The sequence below is a fragment of the Passer montanus genome, unplaced genomic scaffold (genome assembly GCF_014805655.1).
Source record: "Passer montanus isolate IOZ18808 unplaced genomic scaffold, ASM1480565v1 scaffold40, whole genome shotgun sequence".
Classification (NCBI taxonomy): Eukaryota; Metazoa; Chordata; class Aves; order Passeriformes; family Passeridae; genus Passer; species Passer montanus.
The window spans coordinates 5124114-5148735 of record NW_024368819.1 but is presented as its reverse complement, the minus strand read 5'-3'; the positions used below and the strand labels follow the sequence as shown (position 1 = coordinate 5148735).

General features: G+C 37.1%; 1 protein-coding gene across 1 annotated transcript in view; it reads right to left on the bottom strand.

Moving 5' to 3' along the window:
• PRKN (parkin RBR E3 ubiquitin protein ligase) overlaps nt 1-24622 on the bottom strand; it is a 687026-nt gene that overhangs the window by 436526 nt on the left and 225878 nt on the right. Inside the window, exon 4 of the mRNA XM_039718871.1 lies at nt 8887-9005. Coding sequence (XP_039574805.1) covers nt 8887-9005 — 119 coding nt within the window. The remainder of the gene's footprint in view (nt 1-8886; nt 9006-24622) is intronic.

The window sequence follows — 24622 nt, the reverse complement described above, 5'->3', positions numbered from 1 at the left end:
ATAACTACCCTGGTTGTGGCTCCATCATATTAGCAGATGTTTTATAGTAATGAAGCTCAGAGGAAAGGTTTCATAAATTTGACCTCAATACCTTTAGATCACAAACCTATCTAAACAAGTCTAATTAATGTAACTTAAAATCAGCTGATTTTCTTTAGTTAGAGGTGTCTGAGTTTTACTTATATAATGTTTAAGTACCTCAAACCCTTCTTATTGAATAATTCAGTCCAAAACTAGGAAAACAGCACAAGCTGAGACATTCCAAATGTAAAGATTTGGAATTGTTTCTTCCACATTGACTAAGAAAAAAATACCTATTTATAGCTATTTTAGAGGTAAACAGTCTCTTTACTATGTTTTAAATTAACCACTAAAAATTATCAGTAACTTAAAAAATATTAATAACCATAATTGTTATTATTATTATCATTATCATTATAGTTATTATTATTAAGAAAATACATCAACTTCTTAATGGAGATGAAGGTACACTTGCAAAAAAATACTTTGATATTTGCTACTTCTGCTACTACAATACCTTAAGGAAATATACTTATTTTTTCCTCCTGAGCCAGCTGGTGCCTTACATATTCCAGCATTTTAAAAACTAAGATGAAAATTACCGACCCTTTAGACTGTTTCATATTCATCATTATCAAAAATGTTGAAGTAATGTAGTGTGAGCATGATCTCTTTGTACCCACAGCTATCCAAGGAATAATACTGGGTAGACAGAAGTCTGGCTGTTCTTTAATAAAGAAAGCAAATTAGGAGAGTTATGCACAGGGACATCTGAATCTCAGTGGCAGCTGCCATATTAAAAAAAAATAAAATAAAAAAAGGCCCACTATCACATCTCATGATTTGCCTGTATTGTAATACATTCCAGCAACACATCCACAGCACATTTTGGTCCTATTGAGTAGAAAAGGGGATCCAGGAGGGATCAAGAAGGATTTACCAACATATGCAACTATGGCTGTAATATCTAGAATGCTGATGAATATTCATTGTATCTCCTTTCAGCATAAAAGGCTAAGAAACTTTAGAAAGAAGGCTCTTCTTTTTGAGAGGAGGAGTTGCTGTATGGAGAGGCCATCTTTGCATGTAGTTAAGACAATGACAGCAGTGGTGCCAAAAATTAATATGAAACTTTTCACTTCCCTGGAGAACAAGACACGTTTGTGGGTGCAATATGCAAGCAGAAGGAAAGAGCATTGCTTCTCTTGTTATGTTTCTGCCCCCAAGAATAGGGGGGCCCAAACTACCCCCAAACTAAATCTGAATAAGGCTTACTTATCACATCTGTGGGTATTCCCCCTTTTTTTTTTCTTTCCCAAAAGGTATACATCTGAACAAAAAGACATAACAACATTAATACAAATAGCACAAGACCTATAAGAGTGAAAGTTTGAAGTCCACATCTGATCTACATTTATACATTCAGAGAACGTGCAATATTGCATGAAAAAAAATCAAAAGAAACTAGTATTTTTGACAAAACAAGTGTTACTCTGAGCATGGTATTTCTTACTAGTCCCAGTCTTTCCATGATGTACTGAAACAGACATTAGTGGTGATCTCCCCTCCTTGTATAAATATCTGAAGGGAGAACACAAAGAAGACAGAGCCAGTCTCTCTTCAGAGGTGTCTAGTGGCAGGGCCAGAGGCAATGGGCACACACTGAAACACAGGAGGTGCTGCCTGAGCATAAGGAGCAGCTGTTCTACTGTGAGGGTCACTAAGAGCTGGCACAGGTTGAACAGAGAGCCTATGGAGTCTCTATCTTTGGAGATATTCAAAAGGACATGGTCCTGGGCAAACGGCTCCAAGTGGCCCTGCTCGAGCAGGGAGGGCTGGACCAGATGACTTTCAGAGCTCCCTTCCAACCTCAGCCATCCTGTGAGTCTGTGCTTCCTGATATCACAGCAACTGCAAGGACAACATACACTGAACACCATCTGTATTACTAGGCATAAATCTATCCTCTCTAGCAAAAGGGTTTATTAGACATTTGATTCAGAAACTCATGTAAAAGTCTTATCTGAAAGTAAATTTGGTAACTGTTTTCCTTTTCATTTATGACTGTTGTCACCCAGGCTGGAGAAACTCACTCTAGGCTTCACATTAAAAGGCAGTTTTATTTCACAGCATGACTTGAAGCAGTACATAATACTGAAGTCATTTTCCTTCTTTCCAGTGGTATTTTTTTCTAGCTTTTAAGACTCCTTATAATGTGTAGCCTCACTGAAAACACATACTGCAATAAATATTATAAATCATGCATAGATATCTCAGAGCTTCTAATAGAATTGAGTTAAAATATACTTTCTTATCCTATTAAAATAAAATAACTTGCATCATTTTTTCAATATAGAGGCAAAACTGTTTCCTTAGCCAAGTTTATTTTGCATGAATGAATCGCCATTCCTGTCTTTTGAAATGGATGAGATTTTATTTTTCATAAATCAAGTATGTGTTTTCATTTACAGTATATTACAATTTATATCCAATGTAATGAATTTTTTCTTAAGGGATATTTAAAAATAAATGAAAGAGGTAGCTAAAAGCCTGAATAAAACCATGTCAAGTCTTCTCAATCCTCCCAACTGTTCTCTTCAGAGGGAGCTGTGCATTTTGGAAGCCATCCCTAATGGCATTGCGACTATGTGACACAGGTGCAAGAGTGAGGCTGTCTTTTAAGTGATTCAGAATGAAGTGAGATTTAGAGCCAAAGAGAGAAGTGGAGAAGAAAGAATAAAAACTGTTGTAAAATAATAATTTTCAGCCATCCAGTGTTGAACTTTTGTTTGTTTGGCTGGTTTTTTGGGTTTTTTTCCTGATATCCATGTTATTAAAAACAATTAAGACACTTGATGAGCAATGGCAGAATCAGACCTTCAGATGCCCTGTGATCATCCTTAGGGAAGTTCCATCAGTCACTCCAAATTTGGAGTCAGCTCAGCACTAAATTTATTTAATGCTGATGCTGTGCACCAAGTCAGCGCAAGCAATGTGAGAACAATAAGGAAGAGTGGATGATATGAACTCCTTGTGTGAATGGCAGTCCCAGCAGCTCACATTCAGCATCCCTGTTACCATCAGATCACTTCATAAAAGAAATGAGTGCACAAAAGAGTACATTTTCCTGTGCAGCAGGTAGGGAGATCAAATATGCCTGATTTCTCTCTGGAATCCTGGCACAGATGGGCTTGGCCTAAACAACAGAATAACACATCAGTATTTAAGATGTTCCCTCTCTCTCAAAAATCACTGGCTCATTAGGAAAAAACATTAGGCTTACAATTTAGAGTGCTGACTTAATACAACAAATGAAGAAGGATTTCCTGATTCTGTGGAAACCCAGGGAAATATTGTTCCAAGAGCTTATTTTCTCTGGCCTAGCCTTCTCAAGGCAGCATTAACATCAGTGCCCAGTAGTGGCAATTTAGATGTCAGAAATGAGGCATTTTCCGTTATTTATGCAAAAAGAAGCACATATACTGAATACGTGTAATTTCCTGTAAATGCTACTTTTGTCAGCCAAATGCAGGGAAATTAAGCTATTTTTGTACTTACACATTCATTAGCAGGAACCCAACAATAAATGGTTGTTTCACATTTGTTAGTTTGACCAAGGAGTCACACATTACAGTGGTAACTTTTTTATGCACAGTATTCAATAGAAGCATTTTAACACATAGTGTCTGTCATGTGTAAGCTATAATATATGTCAAAAAACATTTGTTTCCTCTCAGAACACAAGTAATTTTGGAGAGACAAATAGCTATGTTACCCATTCTCAAGAATTCAATCACATGTTTAATATCTTCCCAGCCTGTAAATGAGATCACACTTTCTCACATACACTTCAGTGGCTGTTTATTTTGCAGTTTACCTTTAAAGGACAAATTGATTTTTTGTAATCTGTTTGCCACATTACCCCAGTAGTGTAAGCATCAGAGAGAAGCTGACTCAGCAGCAGTAAGGACCACATAATTTCAGATGTGCTACTTGTCCCTTTTTCTTTCAGTCAGCTTTGCTCTGATGCAGTGAGCAGTACTCTTTACTTTCTCTGTCACTGAGGGAAGACACAAGTAATTAATTCCAGAAAAAACAGTAACCTCAAATGAGCAGTGGTGAGAGGTTATACACTGTGAAATGGAGTTTTACAATGATATATTAAAAAAACCCCCAGAGATAAAAGGTAAACTGCCTTTTTATTTTATATTATTGTAAAATCTCTACTAAGTTTATATTAATCAAAAATAAAATATCTTATTAAAATAGCTTAAATGGAGCTAAGAAATAAGAACTCAAAGCAAATTACTGTGTTACACATCTTTTTCTTCCTGGGAAATAAGAAAGTATCAAATTCCAAACACTGTACTGTCATCTATGAGGAAGACCACTAACACCATTTATGACCTGGTATTTCTCAGTCACTGAAAGGCACTCAGAAACTCTTGTGCCAAACTGTGATGTACCACACAAACCAGCCAAATCACAAGCCTTTCATGGTTCCAGAGAAACAAAATTTGGCAAATGTCTGTTTCTTTATTAAGTTTAAGATGAAAATAAATAGATGCAAGCAACATCCTTAATTTGATAAACAATAGAAGAGAAAAAAAAAAACCCTGTGACATGAGGAGGTTCCTCTGCAGCACAGAGGGCAGGGACAGCAAAGGGACAGTACACACCAGATGTGCTCTAAGTAACAGAAACTAAATCTCACCTCAGCTGCAGAGAGTTAGATTTGAATATAACTCCCCATGCCTGAAGAGATCTGACATAATGATGTGAATGCTTGCAAAGTACAGAGGAGCTATGACAAACTCCTTTGGTGCCTGTGCTGGATGATACACAGAAAACTCAGTACTAACTAGCAAGGACACAGCAAGAAGAAGAATGAAAACGTAGAGACAAAGATTCCCCATAGTAGAGATGGCCTCACCAGAGCACCTGTGCCTGCATGGGGAGGCCCAAAGTCCATTTGTCACACCTCAATCCAGACTCTTACTCTGGTTAAATTCTGAATTACCCCCTATCTCAAATCAAATGTTCCTGTCCGGTTTTTTTTTTTTGTTTGTTTTGTTTTTTTTTTTTTTTTTTTGCCAGGAGTCACACAGAGTCAGAGAGATTGGAAAAGTGTGGGTTTGTGTATAGCCTGGTGCATACCAGTTCTCAGAATCCAGCCTTCCATTCACAGATACACATTTTCCTTTTCACTAGAGAATTAACACTGTGAATGTCAACACTGTTACAGCTTAGAAAGAAGGACTGCAAATGTGACTGCTCTAATCAGACCTTTTTCTGGGGGTTTTTGTTTGTTTGTTTATTTTGTGTTTTCTGTTCCTTTGTTTGGTTTTTTGGTTTGTTTTTATGGGGGGTTTTTGTTGCTTTTGTTTGTTTGTTTGAGTGCTTTTGGTCATTTGTTTGTTTGGTTTTTCTTTGTTTGTTTTGTTTTCTGGGAAGAGGAATGTGCTAATTTGCTGGATCATGGCTACTAAAGTTTTCAAGCTATATGAAAAACTTCCTGGTAGGCCTGGAGGTGGCCTACACAAGACTCCCCCACACAAATCTTTACAGATACCATTTGTGCTTTATTAATTAGAAAAACTAGGGAGATGCCATATTTTTACAGTGACGTTTTCTTATCATTAAATTAACCTGCATACATCTCCTATAAAACATTAGGTCATTAAATTTTTGTAAAGTGCTAGGTAAGTGCCGGCTGTAAAATGACAAATGTAATATTTAGATAGATGTCCTTGGTAAAAATAAAAAACAGCAGGCTGTTTAATTTCATAGAAATATTGTATCATAAATCTAATCTGAGCATCATTCATTTAAAAAATGCTATGCAAATAGCCATGACTGCTAAATATGGTTTTAGAATAAGACTACTTAATAGAGTAAGTAATATTTTAAATGTCAGCCAACACACCATGAAAAAAGAAAGCTCAATTTAATTAGGCTGGTCATTTGTATCTTAGGCAGTCAAAGGATTAGCATGTAGAGTAAGTGAAGGCTGCACAAAGCTTTGTGCAGGTTTTACACAGGTATTCACTTTCATCTCAATAAAAGATTTAGTGTAACAAATGTTGGCTTACAGAGTGCTTTGGTGCTTATGGCACAAAAGAGCTTCTGTGCTTCTGAGCACAAAAGAAACTTGCTGTGTTGCCATGTAAAGGTCAAGCACAGTTTTCCAAGACTGGGGCTAAAAAAAAATCTAAAAAAAGAAGTGGCTTTGCTGACAGATCTGTAGTATAGTAGTACAGACAATTTTTTTTTTAATAGTTTGTTTATGTCAACTTTATTTTAGCTAATTTCTCTATAAAATGAGAATAACTGTAGTACCAGTGGAGAGGTAATCACTGGTACAGCCTTATAGGATTGGTGAGGAAAGACAGAGAGTTTGGGGTAATATACTAACTTGAACTTTTTTTTAACCTTTTCAGCAGACTTTGCCTACTGAAGACTGCAATGCATTGAAGAAAGCAGGGCTAATACAGCTCACTTGCTGTGAGAGACACACTTTTGCCTGGCCTTAACACAGAGTGGTCTCTATACAGTAAGAAATAAGTCTTAGTACATATTAGAAGCCATTCCAACTGGAACTGTTTTCTGTCTCCTTGGAAAGTGGAGCACAAAAGAAGGTGGGGCAGGCACATGCAAAATCTGCACCTACTCTTTATAAGCACAGGACTTATAACACTTTATAATGTTATAAAACAAACTGACTTGTATAGCACATTCATGACATTAGGAGTGCCCGTATTGCAAAAACTGCAAGTCCAAACTGCAGAAACAGCATGCTCACTGCTCCTAACTACTGTGCTCTCCTTCAATTCAAGAGGAAGAGAATGATAACAGATTTTCTCTGTTTTGGGGAGAAAGTAACAAGAATCTCAAGTACAAATTATTTTCACAGCCAAGCATTATTTTAAAACTAAACCAGAATAAAATTATCATTTTAAACTTTCCAGAAGATATCTCTCTTTCCTCTTTTGTACTTTTATGCTGAAGTATCTTATCAAATCTTCTAAAAGCTAGGATTTTTTGAATCAACCTTGAAAATTGGAACAGCTTCCAGTACAAGTTTCCAGCCACTTTCTTTTCATATGTACTGTAAAATATGCTAATAGAAAGAAGAAGCAACTGTAATGTGCTCATTCAATTGAATTTGTCAGCCTGCATATATTTATTGTGTCATTGAACCCGTATTTGCCAAAAGAATGTAGGCCCACTTACACTCCAGGCAATCAGAAGTTATTTATGGGTGTACACTACTGAAACTTATAATACGATTTCCACCATGGAGTTATGAGGAATTCCTGGGAGACAATACAGGGTTGATGTTTTTTGGGGTTTTTTTAAGTTCCCAAAACGAAGAACAGTGTAGATTCTGTAAAAGCTGAAAAGTTTGGAAATGTATTTAGGTTTATTTAATACAAGGAATGCAATGACCCCAAATCAAACAGCACAGATGTGAAAGTCATCATTTCCAAAAGTGGACATGCTGCAGGAAGCCACAGAGTCTAGCAAAGGACTCATGTTGTGTGAAGTCAATGGAATCTATAAGATTCAGACTCATCTAGTGACAAAAGCAATGCCTTTCAGCAGCACTGACTTCATGTATACAAGGTGAATTCCATATTGCCTGTGTTTTCATCCATTGGAAATGTACATTAATGGTGTCTTCTCTCCTGTCTTGATTTATATATGATTAAAGCCTATGCAAATCACCAATATTTGAATATAAATTTTGAGAGCAAAAGAATTTCCTTAGATGTGTTCACCTGGAACACCACAAAATGCAACACTTTGAAGCCTCTGAAATAAATCAGAGATAGTTGGTTAATTCAGGAATAGCACACAAAGCTTGAAGGGCATTGTAGTTGTGGCTTTTTGATTTAGATGTGTGTAAGTATGGTATGGTTTATTATTTTCAAGAAGAATATAAAACTTGAGGTTTTAATTGCTATTTTTTTGCAGTGCTATTACAAGTAAGGAGATTAAAGCACTGTGCTACATTGAGAACACAAAGCTGAAATTTTAAACCACAGCAAAAGACAAATTTAAACATTTGAACACGGGCTGAATATGGAAATTCCTTATAACCAAGATATACCATGGTATGGCTCAGTCTTCTTCAAGACCTAAGCCTCTCACATAACAAACCTGGTTGACTAACACTGATTTAGGAGAGAGGAAGAACTCTCATTCAACACTAACACAACCAGTGAGATTTAGCAGCACTCAGACAGAAGAAAAAACCCTTCAAATTTACACAACTGCACATTCAACTCACTCCCCAAGACTCTCTCATTTTAGGGTGCAAACCAAGCTTGAGAGATCTCTTACTAATTTTCTGTCCAAGAACAGTAACTTTTCCTTGACTTTACCTGCTGAAACTGGGCTGGAAGGATTAATATTCTGAACTACACACCTGTTCAAAAACTTGTGGCCTCAGCCCATAAAGGTCACAACCTAGATCTGAATTCAGATGTTTCTGAGGCCTTAACAGCTCCACACTTTGAATAAACATCTGTCATCCCATCTTTTTAGCATACATGTAGTGACATAGACAGTGCATTCAATCAGGTTAATCATTCGTCCTTTAAATAAAGAGGTAAGTATGTCTTTCAAGGACTGGAGCTCCAGTCTGCACCATGTTCCTTGTATATGCTCCAAGTAATAGAAACAAGCGAGTGAAATTTTCAACATCCTTTGAACTACTCTTCTCAGCTATAAACAGCAAGGGAGAAAAAAAAAAAAAAGAAAGACTACATATATACATAGGCATATGTATGCAAATAGAAAAGACTAAATATGTCATCTCCATAAACCCCAAAACCTTGAAACAAATCCAAAAAAGCTTACCCTTGCCAACGTCAGGGTTCCTTGTTTACACACACTGCAGCGGACCCTCAGTTTTCCAGGCTTCACAGCTTGGCAGAAATTTTTGCAAAAAACATAAAAACTGTTGTAACTTGCTGCACCTGTCAAGAGGAAAAACAAACAAACAAAACAACCACTTTTGATGTAGACTGAAAATCGGCAGCAAACTGTCATGAAAGCTTTCTGGTTTACTCTGTAAGTGATAAAATAATTTTAATTTCTGAAGACAGCTTTGTGATCATCTCTTCTCACCTGGTCTAGTTCCTAACACCTTCCAATAACTCCTGCTTCTTGATCAATAAGTATGGGTGAACTACACTATACCTCCTTGAAAATGCATCCAGAGCTTACCACTGATCACCACCAACTGAAATCCCTGGCAAGTGATGTATAAGATTAATTACACCAACCCTCCATAATTTGCATCTCACTTCTACTCTAAAATTGTTTAGCTGCAATTTTTATGAGGTCAAATTGCATGAAAATTTCTTTAGGTGAGGTTTAAAATATGAGTTTGACTGATACCACAACACGAAAACAATTTAGCAAATTTACTTCTATTCATGGAAGACTGGAAGCCAGTTCTTTATTCTTGCTGGCAGTCTTATAACCTAGCAAAGTTTGCAAACTGCTGCCAAGATATTAGGCCAAGTAAATTTTCAAGGAAAATGAAATGAAATGCATTCTGTTCTGTGAAACTATGGAACAGAATGTGATATGCAGAGAATTGTGAAAGCCCAGGGCAATGCTAATGAATTTGATTTCACAGGCAATGCCGATCACTTTTTGAGTGAAGCACTTTTTAGAATAGCTATGGCTGTTCCTTAAAAATGTTGGAATATCCCTGGCATGGTTTTAATCTAGACTGGACATCTCCAAGTTCAGAGACTCGAGGTTATCATCAGAAGTTGAAATGATACCAGAATAAAGTTTCAAACAAAAATTTCTCAATATCAAAAGGATATTTGACCCATTAACAGTGGTGAAGTTCAGAATCAGTAACAAACCCTTAGAGATGAAAGGTTTTTCACTGTCTTTCTCCCTATTCTCTTATTTCTCCCTACATTGATCAGAAATATATGTTTTATGTACACGTGAACCCTAGCACATTACCACAGTAAATATGACCTGGAATAATATTTTTAAACATGGCTGATTTCCTTTATTTTCACATGTCCCTCACACAGTAAAGGGTCAGATCCTGTGTTCTGCCAATGCAAAATGGCAATCAATTACATTTTATACCTATTCATGGCTGTCCTGATTTAAATGTGCTTGAATATAATATAAATATAACTCAAATATATATTTTCAGTTTCCAAAGTTCAACCTCAGAGAACTGTGTCATCCAAAAAATCTTTTATTTTCTAAGAAAAAGCATGCAGATGTCTATAACAAAGATGTACACTGTTGAAAGAAATTTTGTAACACTTTTTCAATTTTTCAGAAACATTAGCTACATAAGAGTATATCAGTGATGTATCCAAAACTAATTTTAGTCAACTGATCTAAAATGTTTTCATTATGCTGCCTTGGAAAGTATTAACCACCATGGCAGAACACAAAGTACTACAGAATTTAAATCGAATTCAGTTTTTGTGGAAAATGACTCACTCCTATATTCACACACTTACACACGTTTCATATGAATAACTCAAAAGGCTCAGAGCATGCATGTCAAATCAGTCTAAAACACAGTTCTGGAATTAAAATAGTTAAATTAAAGGAATAAAGATTTATGCTGAGCTATTTAATATATAATTCAATGTTGTGAAAGTTAATATGACAAAGTTTTGGACATCTGGATATCCATTCACTTGTACTTTGCTGGAGGCTCTGATTACTGGAACTGAGAGCACGTCTGGATTAAACTTGATTTGAGCTAAAATCCACATCAAAAATCTAAACTATGGTATTGCATGTGAGAAGGAGGACACTTGCAAGTGACTTAATTTTACTTTTGGCAATTCTTCTATGCAGGATCAGCAGATCAATCAATAAAAGTAAAGGTTAATACCTTTAGCACAATTCTAAGGGAATGCTCCATGACTTAATAAAGCAAGAATGCCGTTGCTAGTAGAGGTCCACAATAAAAAAGATTATTTCAGCCACTTATTCCTGACTTGGTCTGAACAGCAGGAAGTGATACCAGAGCCTGTTATCACCAGTATTATCACCAGTCCTCTCCCATTGTTCCAATTTGTTCTGTAGGCTGTCTAATGGGACTAGTGAAAACTGCTGCTTCTATTCACACTCACTCTGAGTAATTCTGTGGTGCCTTCTGTAGGCTGTCTAATGGGACTAGTGAAACTGCTGCTTTTATTCACACTCACCCTGAGTAATTCTGTGGTGCTAGGCTCACTGTCCTAGTTCAGTCCTGCACTCCAAACTGATTCCTGGCATGACCTTAATGAAATCCTTCCAGTTAAACAGAACCATCTTATTGAGACATGAGCCCTTACAGCATGAAATAATTTGTTAATTGGCTGATGCCTTTCCAGATCCAGTCCTCCACTCCCTGCTGTCTTGTGCCCCGTCTCATATTTTTTGCCAAGGATTAAAATTTATTTCAAGGATTAAAACACTTGAGGCAGGAATCACGCTCTCTCTCTGCTTTGTGTTCTAAGCTCATTCCATCTGGACTGAAAGATAAAATTATTTTATTGATAATAGTCTGCAAAATATTCACAGGATAGTATACATAAATCAGCATGACTGAATACTGCAGTAAAAAATAGTAGTCATAGGAGAGGCCTAAAATGAGACATATTGCTGATTTACTATAGAGGATAAATCTTATGCATTAGCTTGATATTTGCTCTGTGCAGAAATAGACTACATTAGCTCAATATTCATTTTTCTTAGCACTTTCAATTTTGTTTTCAGTTTTCATGAATATAAAAAGTCCCCCAAACACATTCCCTGTGCACAAATTTGAAACACAAGAAACAAATTTATAATATAATGGGTTGGAGCAGTTAAGCAGCACAGATCTATTCAGAGACACAGAATAACTTCAGAAATATCTGCTACACCAAGGAAACTGGAAAGGCACAACATGAGAAGAGGAATGCACTGATTTTAGAAGGAATGTGTTAAGTGGAGATTTTCAGCAACACATTCACCATTTTATGCAGATGTGCTGATCACATTCTCACAAAGTGCAGTTACATCATTAGGTGCACGTCCTGAGCAGCCTCAGCAGGCAAAACAAAGACTTAATTAAAAATGCAAATGCTGCAAGTCTGCTTACAGTACAACACTAATGGCCAGCATTAAGCTCTTCACTGACTTTACTGACCATATTACCATGGCCCTTGGCTGAGACTGCATCCCCTTGGACCCCTTTTCAAAGAGAAACTGAAAGACACAGGAACAAGGAAATCTGTCTTACGCACCAGCTCTGACACATCAACATTAATAAAGAATGTAATTATGGCACAGTGCCAATAATTACTAAAATTGCTGCAGAACCAACCACACAAGTAAATGTATGAGGCACAAACCGTTTGGGTGTACAGCTTTAATGAGAATTGAGAAAACAATATATATTTTGCAGTTTTCACTTTCAAATATCATATAAAGCCACTTATTACATGCTAGTTTTAGGAAAATGCTTGATGGTTTTCTTTATGGAGTTCATTTAATTAAGTTGCCTTTATGGGCCAAAAAAAAAAGAAAAAAAGTTAGGATGATATGAATACAAGAGTCCTCGCATTTATGATCTGTGTCAGGACCTGTCCTCTCACCCCAATGAGACACACTCTCTCTTTTCTACCTCTTCAAAGCTAATTTCCTCACAAATATCACACACACACAAAAAAAGGTCTTAAAACTGTTTTCGCCCTTTAGTATTTTATATAAAAAGGGGAAGTAGCTTTCTCTGGTGTGTATCCCAGTGTTTTTATACTGTCTCCCCATTTAGGTTTTTAAGCTCCTTATGACCTGAATTACTTCCTCATTTCTGTGTTGTTAATGATGACCATGCAGTGGGAGCTTTGTACAGGTTAGTGATAGCATAGACCAATTATTTTTATATGCATGACTAGTTAATGAGAAAACATTAGTCATAATGACTATAAACTTGATCCTGAAATGTCTATCAGTCAAAACACCCATTATTGTCTCTATGACTGTTTAAGTGAATAAAATCTAAATAGGGATATTAGTAGCAAACCTAGTGTTTTCCTTTGAACTGCATTTTCATATAGATTATACTGATTACTGAGTCTTTCCTATAATCACCTGTTTAAAAGAGGACACAGCTACAGGAAATCTTTCAACAGATTGAAAACTGCATTAAGTTAGCATTGTTTCAGATTCCACTATATTTACATTTAGACTAGTTGTAATTTGTAAAATGTAGACTGACTGTCAGAGACCTCAGATTGTTTTAGCAATTTGCACCTATGTAATGAAAAATACACAGTTAGCAGAAAAAGAAAAAAAGTATTCTTCCAACTGTGTTCACTTTAAGGACTTTGTTTAATTCAACACAGTAGGAGGAAAAATGTCTGAAATACAAACCCAAAGGCTCAAACTAGTGAAAATTTTCACATAAAGCTAAGTTAAAAAAAAAAAAAAAAGAAAGTATAAGTTGCATTTCTGGACCCAAAGAAAGAGAAATTACTTACACGATCTCATTCACTTTGCAAAAATACAACTGGTATGCTCTGTCTTTAAACTTTTGTCCTTTTACCATTTTTCTATGTCTGCAAAGACTTCACAACTTCACAGAGCACATTACTTTCCTCCCCAGACCCACGTATATGGATGCACACATTTATAAACTTTTCTAACTGTTCTACATTATACTATTCTTTATGATGCCTGTCTTATTTAAAACATGAAAATGGCATTTATTTAACAGCTAGATTAATCTAAACTGGTTGTGATATATTCTAGGGAGAAAAACTGACACTTTTATGGTTTGATGCAATTCATCCTAAAGTAGATATTAAAAAAATACAAACATGTCAGATAAATTGTGCCTAAAAAGGTCTGTTTCTCTCTTTTGTGGGGATTTAGAACAACAAGGTGTGGTAGAAATATCTACTTTGCAAACCTCTAAAATTAGGGAAGATGAACCCCACAGGGTGATGCCACACAAAAGAACTCATGACTAAGAGCTGAAGAATTCTCCAAGATGGATAACAATATGAAATAGAATAAATCTGAAAAAAAAACCCCAATAAACCAACCATAACACTTTCTTGATACTCAAACAGGACTTGCAGAATGTCTGTGAATCTCAGGTAATTAAAGTATATGGAATACACAGCTATTCAGAAAAAAAAAATGGACTTGTCACTGTTACAAGGACCAAAAATTTAAGAAGAGTTGAAATTTGGCTGAAGAGTGTATAATGCCTAAGAAGTAGAATATCAGAAGTTACTTGACAAAGACAATGGGGCACCCTTATCTTTTTAATGCCTTTTCAGTGAAAAATTTTGTGTGAGAAAAAACAACCAGGAGACAACTATAAATTCAAAAAATGCAAAAAAGCACAACATTTGATCTATCTTAAATTACTGGAATTCAGGACATTAGTATATCAGACTTTCTCCTCCAATCATTATCATGAAAGAATCATCTGCTTCACTTTTCTGAGCCCCAGTATCATTTAACTCCACTTTCTTTTATATTTCACCCAAATCCCTCATTATCTTTTTACCCATCTAACTTCTGTAATTACCTTTTCCCTGTTTCATTCCCTTTCTTGACCTCTATATAAGGTAACCTTATATATCTCACAATATATCTTTTTCTCCTTCAGCTTGTTCTCTGATTTTCAGACAAAGGAGCAAAATTCAACATTATTGGTCATATTAACAATAAGCAGTGAAGGATTCAAAAAGAGGAAAAAATAAAAACCACCAAAACCAATTGTGATGATTCTGCCAGATAGCAAAACATGGAATAAAAGAACCCCAAAACCAAACAACACACAGAAATTTCATGAAACTGCTGAAAGCTGGGCAAACAATACATGGCAGAAAAACAGTGATACAACAACAAAGCATCCAAGACTTAAGAGTGTCAAAAGATCTCCCATAAAATGTATTTCTTGTGCATGAGGAAACCACCACGCAACAATCATAATCCCCACAAAGCTCCACTTGAGCTGCTTTTTCACATCATTGAGGGGAGCTAGTGTGACCTGTGGTGATGACAGCTGGCCAGGCCTGGTTTATTTGCAGCTGAAGGCAGCAACTTCTGAGTTCAAGCCTAAGCACGTGAAGGGAAGTGAAAATGCTCCAGAAGTCTGCCTGGGTCGCACAGATCATACAATGTAGGCTTCAGCATGAGCAGCAGATCCAGTTAGTCACAGTTTCAGCAAATAAACTAAGAAATGTTTAAAAATTAGACCAGTGGTCATCAAGAAAGTCCAAAAGGACAAGGCTGGTCCCATATCAGGGCAGAAAAACAAGAATATTCAAGATATACATCCAGACACAGCACACTTAGAAACATAGCCCAGTGATGCAATAAAAGAAGGGACCTGAGCTTAAATGTAACTCCTGGGCCAGTGGGCTCACTGAGGATGTGTGAGCTGAGAACCTCTGACAAGGCTTCCAGGAGCTCTTTCTCACACAGCTCTTTTAATAAAAGTCTGACCCAAGGTTACACAACTGCCCATTTCACAACTGGCCTTTGACACAACTAGCTAAACACCCAAGGAGGGAGGGAGGTTGAAGAAGTCAAAATAATGGCTACTGAGTTACTTCTCTGTATTAGCTCTCTAATTACTTCCTGAGTCCCAAAAAATCTAGCTCTACTTAATTACGATTACAAATCAATTAATTACAACTACGAAAGGCTGGAAACCAGCAACAACATACTTGCTGTTAGCTTTGTTACAATCTGTCACCCCAATACACAACATTCTGTAAAGGTTTGTTTTTCGGAGCACTCAAGGAACAAATAATGAGGTAGCAAGGCTTATGGAAGGTAATTGATTTATTCAAGGTACTAAAAGTTGATCCTTGGAAGGTCAAGGCATTCTTGGGTGGGGCTTTGACCAAACTGGTCTGGTGGAAGGTATCACTGCGCATGGAAGAAAATTGAATCTAGATGATTTTAATGACCTTTCCAACCTAAGTAATTCTATGATTCTATGATAAAAAAAAAAAACCCAAAAATCCTTTGCCAGCACTTTTTACATATAAATTATTTTGTCACTGAATGAAATGCAAAATTCTCCTGTGTTCAAATACATAGTTAAAGTAAAGGAAATAAAGTTCAGGAATAAATGATCAGTTATTATAGTACACTTCCCCAAAAAATTGTTCCAGGACTTGAGTATCCACTATCAGCAAAACAGAAATAAACAGTGAAGTTACAAAGTTCGCTAGTGATACAATTTTTTTTCCGGGTAGTAAAAATTAAGGCCAACCAGAAAAAACACACTGAAGACTGCAGGATGCTGAGTGAGAGTAAAATGAAAAATTTAATTCATTGCAGATAAATGTGAGGTGATATACATAGGAAAAATAATTTTACCCAAACAGTGATCGTTTTGACTAGTTATTATCACACCAAACCAGGATCTTGGGGCTATAATAGTTAGTTGTATGAAAATGTCAGCTCAATGCTCAGTGGCAATCAAAAAAGTAAATTGAATGCTAGGAATTATTAAGAGAGGAATGGAGAAGGAAATCCAAACAAACAAAAAAAACCCACCCCAGAAAACATGCTGTACAAATCTGTAAAAATCCATTATATGCTCCATTCTCAGTAGCATGTGCAATTCTATCTTTGCTTTGTATTCATAAATTCTGCAGATACATCTTTCATAGGACTGTCCATTAATATACAAAATTATTTGTTAGTGGTTTTATTCTGACATTTCAGTATGTCACAAAACATTGCACAATAACAATGTACCACAGAAACTGTCTTTTCAAATGACCTGTGATAGTTTTCTTCATCTTCAGTGCCCTGCATGTCAGGCTCCAGACACTGAAGGTCCCACAGAACTAGAATTTTAATGACAATTTACTTCTCTTAGAAACGAAAGAGAGATGGAAAATGGCTCAGGAAAGATGTATCTATAACTTAGTTGATACAATGTTTTTCAATGAAGACAGAAAATACCACTACTTGCACTTTTAAAATTGAACAATTTAGTTTCTCACGTGTGCTATTTAATGACATAAGGAACTTATTTCAATAAAAGTAATATTTTGAAGAAGTTCCTTAGTTGGTTTTACAAGTGAAAAGACATATATTGGCAATCATTTTCTTAAAGGCTTGTCCAGAAAAATGGAAAAGATTGAGTGAAAATGGCACTTTACCATGCTCTCTTATCTCAACATAATTGCATGGTCATTGCATCACTTTTATATAATGCAATACCAGAACTATACTGTAAAGAATAGGAATGATTTTAAGAAAAAGGTCAGCTTAGAGTTTCACGTACTCTGTTCACACTTCTCTAAACTGGAATGTTGGATGTGCAGCAACACACTTTTGCATTTAGAAGACAGTTTTGAAAATACAAACCTAAGTCAAGAGGTTTCTTTATCTCTTTAAACCATTGACCAAAAGGGTTTGGGAAGAAGTGATACAGTTCTTACAGGCTATTAACACCAGCCTAGGCATTTAAGCAATGGGCATGTTTACTGCCCAGCTTTTTTAAGCAATTCAGTTGTAACACATTTAAACCATTGACCAAAAGGGTTTGGGAAGAAGTGATACAGTTCTTACAGGCTATTAACACCAGCCTAGGCATTTAAGCAATGGGCAGTAAACACCAGCTTTTTTTAAGCAATTCAGTTGTAACACATGCTAAATAACTTCCTTTTGCAGAGGAAGAAAAACACAGAACAAAGTATTACAGGAAAAGAAGGAAAGACAGACAAAGGGAAAGACAGCCAAAGAGAAAGACAGAGTGCACTCTAAACTCAGAGCTTAAACCTCAAAGCACCTCTAGCTCTGCATTAACTAACAGAATTCCCCATCCACAGATTAGCTGAAAGGCAGCAAGATTCATCGCATTAAAGTTAAATGTGCAGAAAATGGAATCATCGTAATCCTCACTGACATGTTTACATGTACAGTCTGCTGAGCATCTGCGTCTGTTATTTGATAAGAAGCATGGAAATAATAGTCTCAGACTTTGAAACAGTGATACCAACTAATCTTATCCTTGCAACTCTTACAGATGCCTCAACACATCCACAACTTTTCACAGAGAGGTGATGGTATCTATGGTCTAGTGATCCCCCTTGCTATGCCAAGGTGCATAATTCTACACAGGAAAGCTCTGAGCTTCAGCTCATGACCTTTTCCCACTTTGCTTTGGAGAGACCCTTTGGGGTGGCTGCAGCCAGATAAACCTGTTGGCTTGATCATCTTCCTAAACAACAGGAAAACACACTTTATTATCCAGAAGGAATCAAATGGCTTCTCTATCAGAATGAATGAAGCTAATGTTGAAAGTTCTAAGTAGATATGTGTCACTTTAACTCCTAATTACACCTTTTTCCTTTAATGCAAACCTATGATGAAGAGAGAATGCAGTAATGTGTAGACCCTGTGAGTCTTCTCAGTAAGAGATATTACCAATATACATATGGTTAATTTATCAACATGTTCTTTGATTCATCAGTTATTATATATGTTTTTATACTATATGTGCAGTGTCTTCAAATGTGACATCAGTATGAAATGTTCATTGCATTTTAGAGACCAGATTGCATAGCAATTCTCTGTTGGATTAATTTAAACCAAGTCCTCATATCATTTTTCAACCTGTCAGTTTAGGAAACCACTCTCTGCCCCACGTTAGCATTCCTACCACATGATCTGTAGAGCCTCCACTCCTCACCACCCCATCTATGAACAGCACAGAGCTTCAGCAGCTGCTTTTACCCTATTCCCAGTTCGTGTGACACCAAACCAGAGGCTGCCAGCTGAACTCAGTTATTCCCTGGGGTGCCACCCCAATCAATTAAACAAAGTGATTTTGTAGAAGTTAAACAGAAATGCTGAAGGACTATTTTAAAGTACATTCAACTTGAGATCCGCTTCATACCTCTTAATCTCTACAAAAGCCTGTTCCCCTCCTGCCATCTCACATAAACCTAAGAAAGCTGGTTTGTTGTTTTTCTGTCCATACAATGCTTTCCACAGTTTGACAAAGTTATGTGCTGGAGGGGTTCTCCTTTCTACTTTTGAATTCCCAACTCACACTATAAAGTAGAAGACATTCCTGCAGGTTCTAAAGAGAAAAGATTTGATCCCATTGCCTCCCTACCTCCTTCATCAGTAAGCATTTCATCTCTAGCTGATTCTCTTGAAGAATTATGATAAACTAGAAGACAATAAAGGTATTATATCTACATCTCCAGTACCTAATACAGTTTCCTGTTCTACTATGTATCTGTGCCAGATGTAATCAACCTTGCAGTTCTGCCCTATTTATAGTATATTTATAAGCCATTTAGCCAGAGAAAGACTCCAGAGGGGGCTACAGAAGAATAGGAATAGCAAAATAAAATATGAAAGAGACTGTGCAGAAAAGAGAATGCTAGATGTTTTTAGATATGGCAACATTTATTTATCTACCTATTGCTGGTCAAACAGAGATCTTTGTGCCTGGATAGCAGATAAAAATTGTGTTTGTTCACATTTACACCCCTAGATTTAGTGTACCTGAAAAATTTCTATTACAGATTAGGAGGAAAATGTTGAGGACTAAAAACATTTCTGTTTGAAACAGATTTTTTGCATTTCTATCCTAAATACTTCACAATGGTTAGAGTTATAAAGAAGACGTGGCTCAATATGAGTCAAATATAGGTCAGCTACAGCCCTTGTTATATTCCCTCATTATGTTTTTAACAAGTTAAAAATTGCTGTGAACAATGCTGTGGAGTTTAGAAACCAGGATATGTAGCTATTCATCACATTTTGGGTATCAAGAGGAATTAAAATGCAATATCTATAATCACTAATCTGCACAAAGTAAGGAAGTTTGAGCGTTTACTGAAAATAGTGGAGATTTTGCTATTTATTTATTTTTTTTTAGAATAAACACAACATTCTTTTGAAGAGAAGTAAAATTCGCTTAGAAAATGTCCCTGATAATGTTAATCATTATCTCCACCTGGACATATCACCAGCACAGACTTCATTTAAAACATTTCTGATGTTTGATTCAGCTACCCCAAAAATATTAGTGGAGGCTAATTATTAAGGAAGAGTTGCAGTAGAAAAAAATGCAGTTGCCAAGTGATATACCTTTAAATCAGAAACCAATGGTTGCCAGTCAGAGTTTCCTTCCAGTAATATATGCTGAATTTTTACTGTATGCCAAAGCTAAAGAGCAAACTGTGGTGAACAAAAGGACTGGAGCTGTGCCTCCTGCAATTTTTGTTGCTCAAGTGAACTTCCAATCTTTTTTACAATTTTGGTTAAACCTCCTTCATAGCAAAAAGGCAATAAGTTAATGTCAGCCAGCACCGAAAACCAGGAGCTTATAATAAAGCCAGGGGCTTATAATAAAATCCCTGACAAGTTGTGCAGTGTTGCAGGAAGCTGAACATCAGTGAGAACAGTATATGATGAACAGGCTCAGTTGGAGCATGATGTCCTTCTGTTCCCTCACCCTGCACCCGAAGACCCCATCTCCATACTCATGTTTCTTTTCTCTGTTCCCGTCTTTTGACAGGTAAATGCCAAGATCCAGAGAACTGACTATTGCACCAGCAGGGAACCATGGAAGCTTGGAAAGCGACTGGTGGTACTTAGCAAACATGGTGGCTTTCAAGGACACTCCCCACACACTCCCTCACCCTGCACCCGAAGACCCCATCTCCATACTCATGTTTCTTTTTCTCTATTCCTGTCTTTTGACAGGTAAATGCCAAGACCCAGAGAACCGACTATTGCACCAGCAGGGCACCATGGAAGCTTGGAAAACAACTGATGGTGGCTTTCAAGGACACCCCACACACAAAAAAAAAACCAAACCAAAAACCACCAAACCTAATAAAGGTAGGACCATCAAACCCCAAAAAACCAAAAAAAACCCCCACCAAACCGAAACCAGAGAATCTGTCTTCCCCTGCCAAATACAATTATTTCTTTCACAGAAGTTCAAATTTAGTCCCACTGAAATTATTTGTATTTATAAGGAGAAAGCAGGATGTGTCTTGCAAAGCTATTTTTACCTTCTACTATCAACAGAATTTTTTAATCTCTTCCATGTAATCACTTTCTGTAGATCAAGCCTTTTCAATAGGTCTGTTCTCCCAGTGTCCTTGCTGTGTGCACAGTGCTCCCAATGACATTAATGAATGTTGAGCACATGACTTGAGCACAGACTGATTCCTGTCATTTCGAGTGCTAAGAGATGCTAACAGAGACCACGTAGTGCAAGCACTAAGCTGCACAGTGGCAGCAACTACTGTTTATTTAATGAACTTGAGGCATTCTTGGAATGCCATGGGATAAAGCCCTGGAGGAAAGAGGGGAACAAGAAAACTGGTTAATATTCAAGGATCACCTCTTCAAAGATTAGAAGTGATGTATCCTACCTAACAGAGGAAGTCAGAAGGCATGCATGGATGAATATGGAACTCTTGGACAACCTGAAACACAAAATGGAATCCTACAGAGGGTGGAAGTAAGGACAGGAAGCCTTGGAGGAATACTTAAAGGTTGTCCAAGCAGCCAAGGTTCAGGTCAGGACAGCTAAAGCCCTGATAGAATCAAATGTTTTCAGGAACATTAAGGACAAAAGAAAAGCTTCTATAGGTAGTCAGTGATAAAAGGAGGACTAGGGAAAATGTGGGCCTGCTCAAAAAAGAAACAGGAGAACTCTTTACCCAACACATGGAGAAGACTGACATACTCAGTAACTTTTTTATTTCACTCTTTACGAGTAAGTACTCCAGATGCACCATCCAAGTGGCAGAAGGCAAAGGCGTGGTTAGGTAGAATGAAGAAATGTCCAGGTGGAGACAAGTGACAAGTGATGCTCCTCACGGGTCACCTGTGCATGGTGCAGCTGAGACACTGGAGGGAAGGGATCCCATCCAGAGGGACCCTGACACTTCAGAGATGGACCTGTGCAAACCTCATGGAGTTCAACCAGGCCAAGTGCAAGGTCCTGCATGTGAGTCAGAGAAATCCCAAGTACAACCACAGGCTGGACATGGGTTGAGAACGGGTTGAGAACAGCCCTGAGGAGAAGGGCTTGGGGGCATTGATAGATGAGAAGATGACCTGCAGCAGGTGCTCACAGCCCAGAAAGCCTCCTCCATCCTGGGCTGCATCAAGAGAGCCATGGCCAGCAAGGCAAGAGAGGTGATCCTCCCCATCTACTCTCATGAGACCCCACCTGGAGTCATGTATCCAGTTCTGGGACACCAACAAAAGGATATGGATGTTCTGGAGTGGATCCAGAAGGCCAAGGAGATGACCAGAAGTCTGGAGCACCTCTCCTGTAAAGACAAGCTGAGGGAGTTGAGGTTGCTCCTCCCAGAAATGGGAAGGCTCTGGGAGCCCTTATAGCAGCGTTCCCCTACCTAAAAGGGACTACAAGCAAGCTGGGGAGGGAGTACAAGCAAGAAGATGCAGTGACAGAACAGGGGAGAATGGCTTTAAAATAACAGAGGGTGGGTTTATGTCGGATATAAGAAAGAAGTTCTTTACTGAAGGGTGGTGAGGCACTGGAACAAGTTACCCAGAAAAGTTGTGTATGCCCCACCCTGGCACGTTGGGGCAGGTTGCTTTGAGCAACCTGGTCTAGTGAAAGGTGTCTGTAGCAGAGGAGCTGGAACTCAATGACCTTTAAAATCCCTCCTAACCCAAACCATTCTATGATTTATGATTTTTACCTGTGTCTCATAATTGGACTCATCCTGTCAAAAAAGAATCACCCAAAAATTCTATTATCAATATTTTTATACATAAGGGATGTTTCCTAATTGTTACTTCCCTATTTTTCCTAGTAGCATCAGTAATAACTTCATATCAACAATTATTCTGGAAAATGTAAAATGCATAGTTTTGTTTAATCAGTACAGAACATTTTCCACCTACAAATGTCACCTCCAGCTGGGAGTGTAAAGGGGCAAGCGATGCACTTGCAAAAGAAAGTCCATCCATGCTGTCCCTCAAAACCAATCAAAATACATTGTAAGAACACAACTCTGTTCCACCTCACCCATTGACACAGGGGAGTCAGCAAATGGCACTGTTCAATTAACATGGAAGGGCCTTTAAAAACAATAAAGTAATTAGAAACATTCATGAGAGATAATTATGTCATGTAAAGATAAGCATTCCCGGAAGAGCTTTAGCCTCTATTAGAAAAGAGCATTTTTTACATTTTTCCTCTCAAATTAATTTCACAGACATGCAAGGTGTGATGGGAAAACGGCACCATTCTCATCAGTGTTAAAAGCATATGATATGAATGAGGTCTCCAGCATGGCACTGGCTGCAATAAATTATCAAGTGTGCGTTCTGTTTTCTGAAATGGGCTCAATTTATCATTTTATTGAAAAGGTTCCATTATGCTAATGTCTTATAAAATCACTTTCTGCTGTTGCTAGAAGGTGAAGAGGGGATATCAATTTTTATATATAGAATTTGGAAGTACTGCTGCAGTGAATTGTCAAGGGTTAATAACCCTAAAAGAAGATAAAATATACATAAGAGCAAACTTCCAAGGACTGTGTAATGACAAATTTTCATAACCCTACTGGAAGAAGAATAGTTTTCTTAAGCTTAACTCTCTTAAAAGAAATGTTGAAATAATTAGAAATAGTTAATTTCTGGGCTGAAAACTGTCCCTCTCTTCTCCAATCAAGCCTTGAATTGACACTGGAGGCTCTTTTTTTTTCCAATGAAGATCAGAATAGAAAATACCATTACCAATCTTGTCAACTTGCCCAGATAACAAATATGAACGATAATCAGGCAAGGGTACATCGGTGATTATTTGAAAAGGGGAATACTCCTTCTCTAAATAAAACTTTCTGTAATAAGAACATCTTTTCTTTTGAATTATTGTATACAAAATAAGAAAGTATTAAAATAAGAGAACCAGATTTAGATAGGCAATATATTTGATCTCACATAATAGCAATTCTGTGGTTTTGTGGTTTGTATCCAAAAAACTTGTTTTTTGCTGTGCAGCAAAAAAAGGAGTACTGTTTCAGAAACATTATCCTATTTTTAACAGGAAGCATTTTCCTAGGGGAAAATGAGTACGTTCCTCTGAACATACTCATACAGCATAATACAAGAAAGCACAGCATCAAGAAGGATAATTTAATATATACTGGCACTAACAAGCTGCCCAAGGAAGGAGTTGAGTCACCATTCCTGGAGGTATTTAAAGTTCAGATGTGGCACTTAGGAACATAGTTCAGTGGTGGACTTGGTAGTGATGTGCTAACCTTTGGACTTAATGACCTTAAGGTCTCTTCCAACCTAAACAATTCCATGACTCTAGGACTGCAATATATTTTAACAGTCAAAAGCAAGTGGAGCTAGAGCACTCTTACCACCATTTCATTGGATCATCAATAAAAACCCTTCCGGATCTTGCAGCTTCAAACATGGATCACAATTCAACAACTTCTGTCATACAACATTTACCAAACAGCTTGAGAACTTAACATTTTTGAAAAATTCGCATTCATTACATAGGAAATATTTAGTACAATTCAGTTAAAATGAAATCCAATTTACACTA